This window comes from Vulpes lagopus, chromosome 3, assembly GCF_018345385.1.
Source record: "Vulpes lagopus strain Blue_001 chromosome 3, ASM1834538v1, whole genome shotgun sequence".
Classification (NCBI taxonomy): Eukaryota; Metazoa; Chordata; class Mammalia; order Carnivora; family Canidae; genus Vulpes; species Vulpes lagopus.
This window is the reverse complement of record NC_054826.1, coordinates 103584083-103599187: the sequence shown is the minus strand read 5'-3', so window position 1 is coordinate 103599187 and position 15105 is coordinate 103584083. Positions and strand designations below refer to the sequence as shown.

Here is a 15105-nt window from a genome sequence, read left to right as displayed (position 1 = left end):
TGGCACCTTCCAGAGTCCCTTTCTCAGATGAGAATAAGAGTGACTGTTAACCCTAAAAACACAGCAGCCAGTTGTCACCAGCAAAACGAGCTTACTTGGGAAGGGCACAGCCCCAGAGACCCCCACCTGCGCACGAATCACAAACAGGGCTGGCAGCCAAGGGGCGGTGCCTGCTTATATATCCCCACGGGGGAGGCGGGGCTGCTCTGGACAGAAGCCCATTGGAGGAGACCCGAGCGGCTGCTTCTCATTGGCTAAGCGGTAAGGCCTCTCATTGGCTGGGCTGTTGCTGGAGGAAGAGATACACCTGTGTCTTCACGTTGGGTGCGCAATTGGGGCCCATGGTCCCTGCTGGCCTCTGGGCACACATCGGACTCCTTTATTCCTTTTCTGGCCATCATCCTACCTGTGGAGTAGGGGTAGGGGTAGGGGTAGGAATGGGAAGGGCCCCAAGGAGGCCAGTGCCTGGAGATGCCCCCATAATGGGGCCCAGGAAATGCACTTCCCTGGGGACACACCATCGTTCCCACATGGCCCCCTTCAACACCCCTGGCCTAAGGCCAGACCTGTCCCACTCAGAGGGCACTCGGCACAGGCTTCCCACTGCCTGAACTCCTGGGTTGGGTCGGGTCCCCGCCTACCTCCCCCTGGGCGGAGGGGGGCAGGGCTCTTGGCTCCCCAGCAGGTGACCACACTGCCCACACACTGGGTCAGGAGCCAAATCAACTCGGGAAACGAGGCTTGTTTTTTAAAATTTGTTTATTTTAAAACATGAAACCCAAGCTGAATAGAAACCACAGAAATTACATTGACGAGATTTTTAGTTATCTGCCAAGAAAAATAAAGCCCCCAAAGAAATAAAAATCAAACCCCAAACCCAGTTAAAAATCAAAATCAAAAACAAAAAAAATTAAAAAACACAGCGACAGCACATACAGCCATGGCCCTACAGAGGTTGGAGGAAGATGCTGGAAGAAGATGCCGAGTGGTTCAGGCCTCAGTACCCCCTTCCCGCTCAGGGCCCTAAATCACACTGGGGAACGGGTGCCAGGGCCAGAAGGGGAATTGGGAGGGTTGGAGTCTTAACAAAATTATATTGACTGATATGTTATATGTAACAAAACGGTACAGCACACAACCATTATGGTTAAACAGAAGGCCCTGGCCCCTGCTGGCCCCTTAGTAGGGGCCCAGGGAGGCTACCCACCTCCCACAGGGCTGGGCAGGGGTCCCGGGTACCACGGGAAATGGTGCTTGGGCTGGAATTGCATAGTGAGATGGGGTGGGTGGATGCTGGCCCAGATGTCCCGGCTGGCCCCTGCCTCCTACTTGCCCAGCCTGTCCAGGCCTGGGAGCCAGCTGGACCCTCTGAGGCTCCAAGGCCCCTGGTGGTCCTCCCTCCCACCTGCCACCCACTTTGTCAAGGGCCACCCCCCAGATGCTGTAGGGCCTGCAGGGAGCGAGGCCGGGGAGGGATATGGACAGGTCACTGGGATGGGGGGGAAGGGGACCCTGAAAACTCAGAAAGAAAACCAATGGCGGGACCTGTTCCCCTCCAGACTGAGGCTTGGGTTTGAACCCCCGCTGATGATTCTCCTTTTCCTTTATTCAACCTCGGTGAGTAGAAGGAACTTGATGAAGTCACAGACGGGGCAGGCACACACGCATACGACGCACGGTGGGGACTCCCAGGACGGCCGAGGTCCACAGCCTGTCCAGGCAGCGCCCGCCTCTCATGCTATGTACATTCACATTGCGGGCGGCCTCCGAGGGCCGCGGGCAGCCTTTGTGCTTCTGAGCGACAGAGCGCACGGCAGGGACCAGGCAGGACTGCCGGGGCCTCCCTCCTGACACCGGGCCAGGGACATTTGCCACTGGTGGAGCCCGGAGGGAGCACTGGGCAGGCCTGCCGTGGGGGCCCAGCGCAATGGCCGGGGAGGCCTGGGGCACACAGGGCCCTGCGGTGAGGTTTGGCCACGCCCACAGGCTCAGATGCAAGGCTCAGGGCCCCAGGCCCACCTGGAGCACCCTGCGTTTGCTTGCTCACTCCCCTCCTTTCCCCGGGGCGGAGGTGGCCCCAGGAGTGGGGCAGATGTGGCCTGGCCCCCAGCCCACCTGCCCTTTTGGTCCCAGATACCAGCACAGAGAAAGGTTCGTGGAGGGGCAGGTGGCATCTCCCCAGGCCTGTCCCAGGGAAGGGCACTGTCCCGCTCTGGAAGGAAGAGCCCACATGCCCGTAGGCGGCCTGGCCAGTTGCCTGCTTCCTGCTGCAGGACCCTGGCCTGGGCCCTCCCTCATGGTTGCTGGCTGGTGCTCCGCAGCCCCTGGCCTGACACACAGGCCAGAGCCTCTCTGTTTCAGGCTGGCCAGGCCAGGGCTGAGACTGGCAGGGGACTTCCCATCCTGACTTGCCGGTGGCACACCCTCCACAGCAGGAAACACAGCAAACATTGTACACTAAAGCCAAAGCACCTTAGGGAAGCCTTGTTCCCACTTCACAGGTAGGAAGAATGAGGCCACAGGGACCTCGGTCCTACAGCCCAAGGGACATTGGTTCCCAAGGACACAGTCGTCCTGGGGCAGCACCTGCCCAGGGACAGGTCTCCAGGCTTTCAGGCTGCCTGTCAGTCTACAGCCCTTCCCCAGGAGCACCCCAAGAAGAAAACGGCTACTCCAGCCCGACTCCCAGCCGGTTGTCCTAGGCTCACCTCTGGCCTGGACTAGGGGTTACATGTTTCGGCTTGGGGTCGGCCAGGGGCGCTCGCAGAGGTGAGGTTAGTGGTTAGTCCCAAGAGGGGCGGCAGGGGCCGAGGGCACATTCACAGCCAGCTCGGGTCCAGCCCCAAGGCCGGACTCGGGACACTGCGCCTGTCCTGGACAGAGAGGGAGCTGATAAGGGAGCGCTGCTCGGCCTGCAGCCCCGCCTGCCCTAGGATGACAAATGTGGTTAGTGCAAAAATGAACCGGACGAGCTGCCAAGTCTTGGGGTGAGGGAGGGGTTTGGCACCAAGAACATGGCCACCCCTGGGGGGCGCAGCCTGGGCTCGGCGTGGCACCTGCCGTCCTCCTGCCGCTGTGGACGGCTGGGCTCCACGGGCAGGGTGGGCGCTAGGGGAGAGAGCGGTGCTGGGTGGGAGGCAGAGAAATGGGGGCCTCCCCAGGAGGCTTCTGGCAACCGGCAGGAGGGGGCCTGTGGTCAGGTGGAGTGAGAGAAAGAGGAGCTCCTCGGGAACTTCCTGCACAGGAGCCTACCGGGGGGCAGGTGCACGCCGAGGCCCCTCCAGCTCCCTGGCGCAGAGGGGGTGCTGCACAGCCTGTGAACCAAGTGACGCACAGAAGCCTTGAGGGCGCAGGAGAAGCATCGGAGCTGCGGGAGGGAGAGAGCAGGCTGGGGCGTGAGCCGAGATGGGGGTCCGCAGGGTTGGTGTGCTGCACAGTAAGTGTCGGGGACACAGCACTGAGCTCAGCCCCGAGCAGGGCTCTGCAAACCCAGATCCTCAGAGGTGGAGGGGCGTGGGGAGTGAGGGCTGGAGGGCCCAGCGTTGGTGGCATCGCTGCCCTGGTCCAGGTGCATGACCCGAAGAGGGCTCCTGCATCTCCAGGCCCCTGCGGGAAGGGGAGGGGAGGGCGAGCGGCCGCGAGGGTGCCTGCAGTGGGCCTGGTGAAGGTGCGGAGGGTCCAGCGGGTGGTCATGGGTGTAAGCGGCAGTGCTGGCACGGGGAGGAGCAGGGCGATTGGCACGTGGGTGGGTGGCCGGCCGGGGCTGTCTAGTGGCCGCTGCCGCTGGAGTCGGGGCGAGGCTGGCTGGTGGCGAGGTATTTGGCTCTCATGCTGGAGGTGTACTGGAGGGAGATAAGGGGAAGAGGGGGTCAGCAGGGCGTCGGACGTGGCCGTGTGGGCCTAAGTGAGCCGAGCCAGAAGCACCCCTGCAGGTAGGACAGGATGGGAGTGGCACGGCTGGCGGAGCCCTGGCAGAGGGGCTCAGAGGAGCCGGCTGGCCTGTGAGCAGAGGGCCAGCCCCTGCACCCCAGGCTCAGGATGGGGACCAGCGTCCTCTTCTGGCGACAGGAGCACACTCAGGCATCTGGGCCCCCGGCCAGGCAGAGCTCAGCCCTACAAATAGGCAGCGTTTGGAGGCTCCCCAGCCGCACCCCCAGGTGCCCAGGACCTGCGGCCACAGACAGGTTGCCCTCAATGGCTGGGCTGAGGGGACGTGGCGAGCCCACCTCTCCGAGTAAGATCCTGATCGAGGAGAGCATCGTGCAAAGGCGGAGCCAGGTTATGTTCGAGAAAGGGTCAGGCAGTCCCCGAGGGCCCAGACAGGCAGGGCCATGGGCCACAGGAATGGGGAGGCCCCACGGCTACACTCTGCCCTGTCACTCGGGGAATTGAGGGCCCCTCAGGCCGGGGTGATGCTGCTGCCTGCTCAGGAAGGGAACAAAGTGCGCGTCCTCCCAGCTCACGGACGCAGGAACGGACGCAAGGATGGAGGTGGTGGGGGAGGTGAGGCAGGTGGGGGAGGGCAAGGGCTGCTCGGCTACCCTTGTCCAACCTGAAGCACGAGGGTCTCGATGTATGTGCGGGGTCCTCAGGGAAAGACAGAGGTGGGTGCTATGGCCACAAGCCCAGCGGGGTGTGGATGAGGGCCATGCCCTGGGCTGCTGGTGGTAGAGAGCGTGGCAGGCTGACCCCGCGCCTCAGTCTCCGCACCACGGCCCCTAGCTCAGGAGGGACAACGCTCCCCGGACCTGACAGCCCTCCTGGAACTCCTGGTAGGGAAGAAGGTCATGAGTGCCGGTGGGCCGGCCAGGACATTGTCGGAAGGAGGAGCAGTGGGCACCAGGGAGCCATGTCATTCCACGGACATGCAGCAGGGGGTGGGCGCAGCACCCCAGGCCCCTGAAGGAGCCCAAGCAGGCGGGCACAGACATGTGGGGTCGGCTGGGAACAGCTTGCACGCTTGCCTGCATGCACCTGTGTGTACTTTTGAACATGCAGGGTGGCCCCTCAAGGGCTGGGCCTGCTGGCCACACCCTCAGGGGTTAGCTCACTGAGCCTAGGCCCCAGGTGCAGGCACGCCCTCGGGCCTGGGCAGATGGTCTCCTTGCTGGGAGGCAATTAGAGAGGGCTGGGAGCAGCTGCAGCTGGGCCAGGGGTAGGGAAGGGGCTCATGGCCCAAGGCCAGCATGAGGTCTCTGGCGGGGCTGGTGGCTGACAAGTCTGCAGGCCTGTAAGGACCCAGGGCTGGCCCAGCAGGTGCCTGGCTGAGATGGCCCTGCTGTGGGGCAGCAATCAGCAGAGAGCACGCGGCAGGCGGTGCAGGGAGGGGCACCTGGGGGGTCAGTACCTGTCACTCTGAGGGCACGGCCACCACAGCGTTCAGGCACTATCCATGGGCTTAAACTGCCAGCCCGCGTGGCTGCCAGAGTCCAGGGCCGCCAGATAGCGCTAGGAGGGCCCGGGGTGGGAGGGGTGCAGGAGAGAGAGAGAGAAGAGAGAGGGCTGCCTGAACGCCAGGCTGTTGGGGCCCGGGTGGGGGAGGGGATGGAGCAGAGTGGCGATGGGGAGGGCCGCTGGAACAGGACGATGGCTTGCAAGCCCACACAGCTCCTGGCACCTGGGGCCACTGCACAGACCTATTTCTGAAGGTGGGTGAGCTTCAGCTTCTCTGGCCCTGTCCTTTGCAGCCCATCACCTCCAGGAAGGCCACCAGGGCCCCTGTCAGTCAGCAAGCTCCTTCTCTTTTGCACCAAACCAACCTGTCCCCTCTTTTCTGTTTCAACTCTGAGGCCAGAGGGGACACTGGCTAGAAGAGCCTGAGGCTGAATTCTGGGCTGAGTTCAGGAAGTCCGTGGAGGAAATGAAAGGAAATGGAACAGACTGGGGAAGGAGAGCCAGGGCCCCTTAGGGTCAAGCTGACCCACCAGGTAGCCAGCCCCCAGCTGCCCACTCTGACCCCAGGGCATCTCCAGCACCACCATCTCCTGGGGCCAGATGTCCACTGGAGAGCCCCGGCTCAGGAGACCCCTCACTCCGGCGCTGGGGGCTCACAGCAGCAGCCCCTGGGGCCACACTGAGCAGGAGAGTGACATCAGACCCCAAGGCAGCAGGGCGCCCCCCTCAGGCCTGCCCCCCACCCACAAGGCCTGGGACTTACTGAGGGCGGCGGGGACTCGCGCCCGATGAGGGGGGTATTCTCACAGCGTGGATTCTGGAAGTTGGCGTTCTGGCTCCTGTGGTGTGGGGAGAGGGGCCGTGAGTGGCTCCAGCCTCGGCAGTCCCAGCGCTGGTCAGAGGCCACTCTGGAGCCAGGTGGACCCCATGTCCACCCTGCTCTGCCTGGCAGCCTCTGACCCTGGGCGTTCTTGTTGCTTCCCTGCATGTGGCCCACAGTCAAGTGCCTGGGGTGCCCGTGACCTTGGCAGAGTAACCAGAGCTCAGTGGCCCACCTGCCTGCCTCAGCCCCGCTGGAACCCACCCCCAGCCTGGAAGCCTGCCCGCCACATGGCTGGCCCTAGGCCCTCCATCGCGGCACCCTCACACCCTAGACACAGGGCCTCCATCTGACCAAGTGGCCTCACTGTTGTGGCCACAACACAGGTTTGCCTTACCAAGCCCTGGCAGCCCCAGTGAGGGGCCCAGCTCTGATGTGACCCCGCTGTCTTGAGGCCCCTGCCCCGGCACCCCCACAGCTTCTTGGCTGTACTGGGCACTCTGAGCTCCACACGCCTACCCCAGGGCCCGGGTCTGCCTGGCTCTGCTCCCTCACCTCCAGCTCTGGATGCTACTCACATGTACTCGGTAACAGGGGCATTGCTGACGGTGTGGGCCGCAGCTGGAATGCTGGTCTCACTGCCATAGCTGCTGCCACAGCTGTACAGGCTCGGCATGTGGACACGGTAGAGGCTGTCGTGTGTCTGCCTTGGCCCTGGGGCTGCTTCCTCCTCCCCATCCTCGTCAGGGCCTCTGCAAGGAGGGACACCCAGCACAGGTTCACACCCTGGCCCAAGGCAGCCAGCCAGGAGACCTGAGCGGGGTCAGCTTGGATGTAGATATACCTTGTTCCAATCCTGGCTTGGTCACAGATGGCCTATGGTACTGTGGGCAAGTCACCTTGGTTTCGTCCTCTGTGAGTCGGGGGTACCAAGGGCCCTGACCTTCAGCCTGTGCACAGGGATGCTGTCTGCCTTGAGGGAAAGGGAGTGCAGTGCCTCCTTGGGGGCAGAGGCGGTTGGGGGCCTGGAGGTAGGGGTGCCCTCTTCTGGCCCTGCAGGTCCCAGCCTGCACCTCTGGGTGGCCTGAGCCTAATCCTCCTGCTCTGCTGTGCTCTGGCTTTCTATCCTCTCTGCTCAGGCTACTGCAGAGCGAGGCAAGAAGCTGGAGCTAGGCCTTGGGCATGCTCAAGGATCTTCATGAGCTGCCTGTTCCCAGGTCAGATTTATGGCCAGGCTGCCTGGTGGTGATGGCATAGGTTAGCCAGGCCTGGGTTCACGTCCCACCTCCCAACCACCATCTGGGTCACCTTGAGCAGAGGGCCTTCCTCTCTGGGCCCCTTGCAGTGAGATAAACAGAATAGGGGTAGCAACTGGTTGAGAGTCAATTACCAGCCAAGCCCAAGGGTGGGCCCTTACACGCAATGGTTCATCTAGTGCCTACCTGACCCCAAGAAGGGTATACTCTTACAACCCCCATTTTACAGTTAAGGAAATGGAGATCCAGAGTGGCTAAGTGACTTGCCCATGGTCACTCAATAAGCAAAGACAGAACCAGGATCTGAATCCAGGCCATGTGGTTCCAGGTCTGTTCTCTTAGCCACTTCCCTAGAGCTGCCATCTTTAGTATTTCTGCCATCATCACTACCAGATTTCTCACTGCCACCACCACCACTATCATCATCATCATCATCATCACTACCATCATTATCACTACCACCACCATCACTGTCATCATGACCATCAACACCATCACTACCACCATCACTACCATCCCCAGCACCATCATCACCATCATCATCATCACTACCATCATCATCATCATTGCCATCATCATCATTATCACCACCACCATTATCACCATCACTTTCATCATCATGATCGTCACCAACACCACCACTGATAGCATCACCACAGAATACAACAGAGTAGAAATCCAGACAGAAGGAAGAGATCTGAGCTGTTATCAGAGCTGGGCCACCAAGAAGCAGTCACAGCCCAATAGGAAGGGAGTTGGTAAGTCTGGGAGATCAAGTGTAAGGACCCAAGCAAGGGAAGGGGCCTGGCTCCTCCATATACCATTCAACTCAGTGCTGATCAGGGGGACTGAGGCAGGGGCTGCCAGGACCCCCACATCAAAGATCAGGACATAACAGCCCCATGGGAGGTAGCTGCCATCCTGGTCACTCAGCTGAATGGGCCACGAAGGCCACAGCCACCTGGACCCTCCCTGCAGAAGCTGCAGGTCCCTATAGCTGGAAAGCTGCTTTTTCCACCCACAAGCCCTGCACATGTGCACCCAGGGGCATGGAGACGGACAAGACATTGTGAGGAGAGCTGGGCAGAAGAGTGGAGGGGCATGATGCACGGAGCCAGCACTAGCAGGCAGAAGACCTGGCTCCACTTGCCTGCTCTGGATTTGTACGTCACCTGGGCTGGGAGCTCCTCTAGACTTAGTTTTCCATCTGTGAAACGGGGCTACTCCCCTCGGACTTGCCAGCCGCAGAGCGCTACAGAGGCTTACAGAGTGTCAGGAGGTGAGGAAGCATTTGTTCCTGTCCCTGGGGACTAAGACATGGGTGTCCAGAAGGCACGTCCCTAAAACACCTTCCATGCCATATGGCCTGGGGCAAGCGCTGAGTCCCTCACCTTTTCTGCTGCCAAGTGTGGGGGACACTGCAGACGATGGAGCTGAACATGAGGGCTGTGACGAAGGAGAAGAGGGCCAGGTAGATGAGGCCCTCCACGCCGTCATAACAAAAGCCCGTCAGGGCCTGCACGTAGTCCTGAGGCCAGACGGCACGGGGACAGCACGGCCCACAGAGACCAGGAGAGAGACGGGGAAGGGAGGGTGAGATGAGACATGCCAGAGCCTCAGTCCAGCCCGCTCCTGGCAGCCTGGACCCCACTGGCTCCAGTCTGGGCTTTGGACCCACCAGCCCTTGGTGAGCTCCCATTCTGAGTCCCCATCCCCCAGTTGTTCCTCTCTGCTCCCTGCTGTTCCCCCAACACCCCAGCTTCTTCCTCTGCACCCCCTCAGCTACACCCTCTGCCCTCCACCCCCAGCTGCTTTCTTCTGTTCCCCCAACACCTCAGCTGCAACCCTGTCCCGCAGCTGCTCCCTTCTACCCACCGCCCCCAGCTACTCCTCCTGCTGCACATCTCCCCCCAGCTGTTCCCCCTGCACCCTCTCAAGAGGCTGGCTCTCACCAGATGCAGGCTACGGCAGTCCACCAGGGCAGTGAGATGCTGCAGGTTCACCTCTGTGCCGTTCAGCACCTCCTGGACTCGGAGCAGGGGATCCTGGAGGGACACATAGCACACAGGGTCAGTACCACGGTCGAGAGGGGGCACTAGAGCCAGGCACAGGTCCCCTGAGAGCCCTCCGGTGCCTGTCCACCCACACCCTGCTGTCAAGACCACCCTTGACCCTGCAATCTTGGCACACGGACCCTGGTCTTCTAGAAATGACAGCAGTAGTCTGGGTCCTGGGCTCAGGGGCACTGCTGAGGACATGAGTGTAGTGGGCAAAGTGAGACCCACCAATGCCTGTCAGAAGGGGAGCAGCAGCAAATACCCATTTATCTCCTGATGGGGGCCCTGGTGTTTTAAAAATTCTACTTTAAGGGACAGTTAAAGGGAAATTTTTCATGATATTTCAGGTGACAAAACATCATCCAAATGCTCTGTATAGCTGGATGCTGTAGTGTGCGTGTGTGCATCTGTGCGTCTGTGTGTCTACGGGCACCGCTGTGCACACCCTCTCCATGGAATGATGACTTCCCAGAAACCCTCCAGGGCGGATAGGGTTCCTCCAATACCAGCCACAGGACCCAACACTGCAGGTTACGGTGTGTATTTTAAGGGCGCCCTGTGATTCTGAAATGGGCCTCAGAATGACCTAACTCACTGTTAGGGGCTGAATTGCATCCTCTCACCCCCTCCCCAGACTCATACATTGCATTCCTAACCCTGAATACCTCACAATGGGACTATTTGGTGGTGGGGTCTTTCAGGAGGTAATTAAGGTAAGAGCGGGTCATCCGGGGGACCCTAACCCCACAGGACAGAGGTCTTGTAAGAGGAAGGGGTCAGGGCACAGACATGTGCAGAGGGACAGCCACGCGGGGACATAGGGAAAACAAGGCGTCCACGCACCACGGAGAGAGGCTGTGAGAGAAGTCAGCCGAGCCTGCGCCTGGTCTTGATCACCCCGACTTGCAGCCTTAGCATGTAAGGAAGTAAATCCCTGTGGTCTACACCCCCTGTGCGTGGTACTCCCACACAGCACCCAGCACACCCACATACCCACTCACCCACTCACAAAACACCTAGAGGATGCCCTGGCCCTGACAGAAACAAGAAAGAAAAGGAAGGAGCTTTAATGTATGTGTGTATATGTGCATCTTTTTTTTAACTTAAATTTGGTGAAGTTTGTTGCAGAAGGTCCAGCCGGTCACAAGACAAGTCTGAGAGGTCAGCCGTGCGCATGGGTGGTGCCCAACCCACTTGGCAGTGTGCGCACCAGGCAGGCCCTATAGGATGACCCCCGCAGGCAGACCCCCATGGGATGACCCCTGCAGGATGACCACCACAGGATGACCTCTGTGGGATGACCCCTGCAGGGGGACCCCCATGGATGATCCTTTGAGGATGACCCCTGTAGGCAGACCCCCACGGGATGATCCCCTGAGGATGACCCCTGCAGGAGGACCCCCATGGGATGATTCTCTGAGGATGACCCCTGCAAGGTAGACCCCCATGGGATGATCCCCTGAGGATGACCCCTGCAGGCAGACCCCCATGGATGATCTTTTGAGGATGACCCCTGCAGGCAGACCCCCATGGATGATCTTTTGAGGATGACCCCTGCAGGTGGATCCCCATGGGATGATCCCCTGAGGATGACCCCTGCAGGTGGACCCCCATGGATGATCCCAAGGATGACTCCTGCAGGACCACTGCGGGATGATTCCCACGGGATGACCCCCATAGGCGGACTGGCACCTCCTAGGAGGCTGAGTTTTGTCAGGAGCATGGTAATGGACGGATGTATGGGACCAAGTGCTCAGGCCCCAGAACACCTCAGGGGAAAAGCTGCCACCTCTCCAGTTCCCGGAACAGCCCCCATGGGTCGGGGGTGGACTTTACTTTGTTCCTACATGTTCCCTTGATGTTCTTTTTTTCAAATTCAAAGAGTTTGTATTACTTTTCAAATAAAGAACAGAATTATTTTAAAAAACCTCTCCCAAGTCCCCAGGGCCACAGATGAAGGAGAGGAGGAGAAGCCTCTCCATGGAAGGACTCCCAGCAAGGTCCCAGCACGAGCAGCCTGAGCTGGGGCACTGGGACAGGTGTTGCACTGAGCCCTGCTCACCCTGCCGGCCACTCACCTTGGTCGCCGGGTACTCCCGGGGGACCGTCTTCAGAAGTTCAGCCACAACGTCCTGCATTTCCACCAGCGCCTTGTGGCTGCCAGACAGCTTCTGCTCCACAGAGAGGCAGGCTGATTCAGGAGGGGTGGGGCACTGGCTCCCGGTCCCACGGCCCCACCCACACACAGGTCAGCCAGGTTGTGATGCTTGGGGCTCAGGCCAGCCCCAGGCACTCCACTCTGTGGGCCTAGAGAATAGAGCTCCACAGTGTCCAGAGATAACACAGATCACTGAAATGATCTTCAGAGCAGGTGGTTTTCAGGACCAGTAGGCCATGCAACCATGTGGAGAGACAGGCAGTGGGCCAAAGCGTTTCCCCCCAAATTTCACCATGACACCTGTACAGTTATTCCCCTCCCACAATGAGGCATCCCTGGGTCGCCAAAGACAGTTGGATTTGCCCTGCAGGGTGGCCAAGGGCAACCCAAGAAATGAAAGAAACTCCAGGTATTTGGGGGGCATTAAGCAGTCCACCTCAAGGGGCTTACACTGAGGGCATCAGGGCGCCAACCCCAGGGGCAATTAGTGAGGTCAATATGGCATTCATCCAGCTGCCCCTGATGGCGCCTTGGGTCCTGGGGTCTAATGAGGTCTGAGAGAGGGACTGGGGGGCTGCGGACATCTGGGCTGTGGGGGTCAAGGCCAGTTTGGCCTTCCGGGGGCAGGAGAAACCTGGGCACTCACCTGCTGGAAAGGGTTAGAGGCACGGGGCGAGCAAGCCAGGTAGTACTGCAGGATGTCTGTGGACAGAGGTCAAGGTGGCTGTGTGAGGCCAGACATCCGTGTGTGCTATGCATGTGTCTATGTGTGTGCCCACATAGGCACACGTGTGCGGGTGTCCACAGTGGTATATAATTTTGTAGCTCTATATAGGTCTGCATGTGTGTCTGTACACACGTGTGAACAGACATTGTGTGACACGCATGTGCGTGGGTACGTGCATCTGTCTGTTGTGCCTGTGTGTGTTCGAAGATGTGTGAGAGAGGAGGTGGCCTGCAGAGAGCCCAGGCCCAGGGCCCAGACCCTTCTGCTCCAAGCGGCATCCCTGCAGCATGCATGATTGCATGCGGGGGGCAGCCCTCTTCCTCCCTTCCCTCTGGGGCAGCAGGCAGGGCACCAGGGGTGGACATGGGGTCAGAAGACACCTAAGCACGCATCTGCCCCTGGGTCACCAGGGCAGAATAATAGTTCTTAGGCCAGAACATTACCCCACGGAGGAGGGGATGTGACGTGTATGTTGCAGCCAGGAGGGCCTAGGACTCAGGTGGCCTGTCTCCCCATTAGAACATGTCAATTTGGCATCTCACATTTGAAAATGGGGATTCACTTACAATTCTGATTCTGAGAACCCTAGGAGAACCGAGCCTGGCTGGAGCTGGGGGAGGAGCCCTGTCTGCCTGCCCCACCCCCACAATGCAGGCCCCCCCCCCCCCAGTGGGGTCAGGGCTCTTGCCTGAGGCAGTGATGCTGGCTTTGGAGTTCCAGGCACCTCCCCTCTGGCGGGAGCCCTCTAGTGCCCGGTGCAAGATGGGGACCAGGAGTAGGAGCTTGGGCACAGGGCTTGCCACAGCCCGGGCAGCTTCTCGCACAGCTCCCACACTCCCACACTCCGCCCCTCTGGCCTGGGCTCCCACCCAGCCTGTGTGAAACCCACTTCACTTTGGCCACCTGTAAATGGAGCCAGCACGCTGGCCGTGGTTCTGCCTGGCTCTGGGAGGGGAGGCCTGTGGCTTGCAGGTGGGAGCCCACACTCACTTGAGGTGGGCGCAGCTCGAGCTTGCTAAGGACCTAAGAGTCCTGAGCAGTGAGGACCTGGGGAGGCCAGGGACACTGGTGAGCACAGCAGGCCCACCCCTCCCCCACTGGGGGGCAGACAACCTGCCCTCCGGGGCCTCCTCGGGCTTGGGTGGAACCAGTTCCTTTAACCAGATAAGCTAAAGCCAGCCCATATTCTCCTCCCTGTGGCTTTCTCAGGCAAAGAGGGGAAGATGGTCCCAAGAGGGCCAGCATTTGAAGGCTACTCAGAACCCCTGTCCCCACGGAGACAGCCCCTCTACCCTTCTCTCAAGGAACACACAACACTCACAGCAGGGCAAACTGATGAGCTGAGCACCTTCCAGCTCTGGCTGCACCTGAGCCCCAGAGTCCTGCATGTACCTGCTTCCTGGGATAGCCCAGACCCGCTCCCGGCAACCCCCTCCGTCCGCGGCCCCCGTGGCTCCCATGACGACAGCGGCTCAGGCAGAGAGCAGAGCCCTGGGTTGCTCCCTCCCTACACTCTGCTTCTCCAGGTGCCCCAACATGCTGCCTCAAGGCACATCCCCATCCACCTCTTACCCCGCTGGCTGGAGGCATCCTATCTCCTGCCTGGAGGAGTGCGATAGCCTCCCTGCCTTCCTACTTGACCTCCTTGGCACTCCAATAGCCCAAAGCACCTTTTAAAAGGCAATCCAATCCTGGATCAGGTCTCTTCTGGGCTTCCCACCCTCCAACGGACCCCTCAGGATTAAGCTCAGATTCCTGTTTTCGAACTTGCCTGCTAGCCTCCCCATCCTCTCCTTTCCCAGGTAGTCTATCTTCTGCCTTACAAACACATTAAGTCTGTCTCTGCCTCAGGGCCTTTGCATAAGACACATAGCCTTTTCTGGTTCAATTTTAATGCCACCTCTTTGGCAAGCCACACGAACTGCTCTGAAACAGCCTGTCATCACTTGCCTTGCCTGCCCCCTGGTCACCTGCCTTCACCCTCATCCCATGCTCCACTGTCACTGGCCTCACACAGCACCTGTCATCATTCTCAGAGCACCCCGCCCCCCTCACAGAAGGTGTTCCTGTTCACTCACTAGCCTCCTCATCTACGGGAGTTCTGCCTCCCCCAGACTGAAAGCCCATGAGGGAGAGGATGCCTTGGCCTCACTCAGGTGGGTCTCCCCAGCCTGGCCACCGGGGGTGGGGGGGTGCCAGCTCAGACATAACTGCAGACTCACCCCCGCTCAGCACCGAGTGTTCCTCCACCATCCTGGTCACATAGGTGTCGGGGTCCACACAGAAGTCACTGGAGCCCTGATGGGTGCAGGCAAGGAAGATGGGGTGACCAAGCTAGGCCCCCCAACCTTCAGCTCTCACAGATAGAGCCTGGGTCCTGGGTTTGCTCTCAGCCCAGGAAGGTAGAATAGGGATCTGGGAAGGCACCGACTTGCTGCGTGCCCATGGAAAGGTCCCTACTCCATGGGGAACGTCAGTGTCCCAGGGGAGGGTGGGAAGGGAGAGAAGTGTGACATTCCCCACCCCAACCCCATGCCTAGGCCAAGCAGACCAGATCACACTTCCCCCTGCCACTCACCACAGACACGGCCAGCTCCAAGCCTAGGGCGCCCCAGCTGATGACCAGGGCCAGGACCCCCAGTAGGCAGACCCTTGGGGGCAAAGAAAGCCAGTCAGCACCCTTACAGCTAGAG

General features: G+C 60.2%; 1 protein-coding gene across 2 annotated transcripts in view; it reads right to left on the bottom strand.

The window, feature by feature from the left end:
* Window positions 1–741: 741 nt before the first annotated feature.
* The window catches only part of TTYH3 (tweety family member 3), a 30042-nt gene continuing 15678 nt past the window's right edge, over window positions 742–15105 (bottom strand). Inside the window, exons 6-15 of one of the 2 annotated variants that reach the window (XM_041748981.1) lie at window positions 14991–15063; window positions 14635–14710; window positions 12332–12387; window positions 11606–11698; window positions 9423–9515; window positions 8862–8998; window positions 6793–6966; window positions 6158–6233; window positions 5348–5448; window positions 742–3842 (exon numbers count right to left, since the gene is read on the bottom strand). In XM_041748981.1, the coding sequence (XP_041604915.1) occupies window positions 5380–5448; window positions 6158–6233; window positions 6793–6966; window positions 8862–8998; window positions 9423–9515; window positions 11606–11698; window positions 12332–12387; window positions 14635–14710; window positions 14991–15063 (847 nt within the window). In that variant the 3' untranslated portion in view covers window positions 742–3842; window positions 5348–5379. The remainder of the gene's footprint in view (window positions 3843–5347; window positions 5449–6157; window positions 6234–6792; window positions 6967–8861; window positions 8999–9422; window positions 9516–11605; window positions 11699–12331; window positions 12388–14634; window positions 14711–14990; window positions 15064–15105) is intronic. The other variant, XM_041748980.1, reaches the window with a different exon arrangement.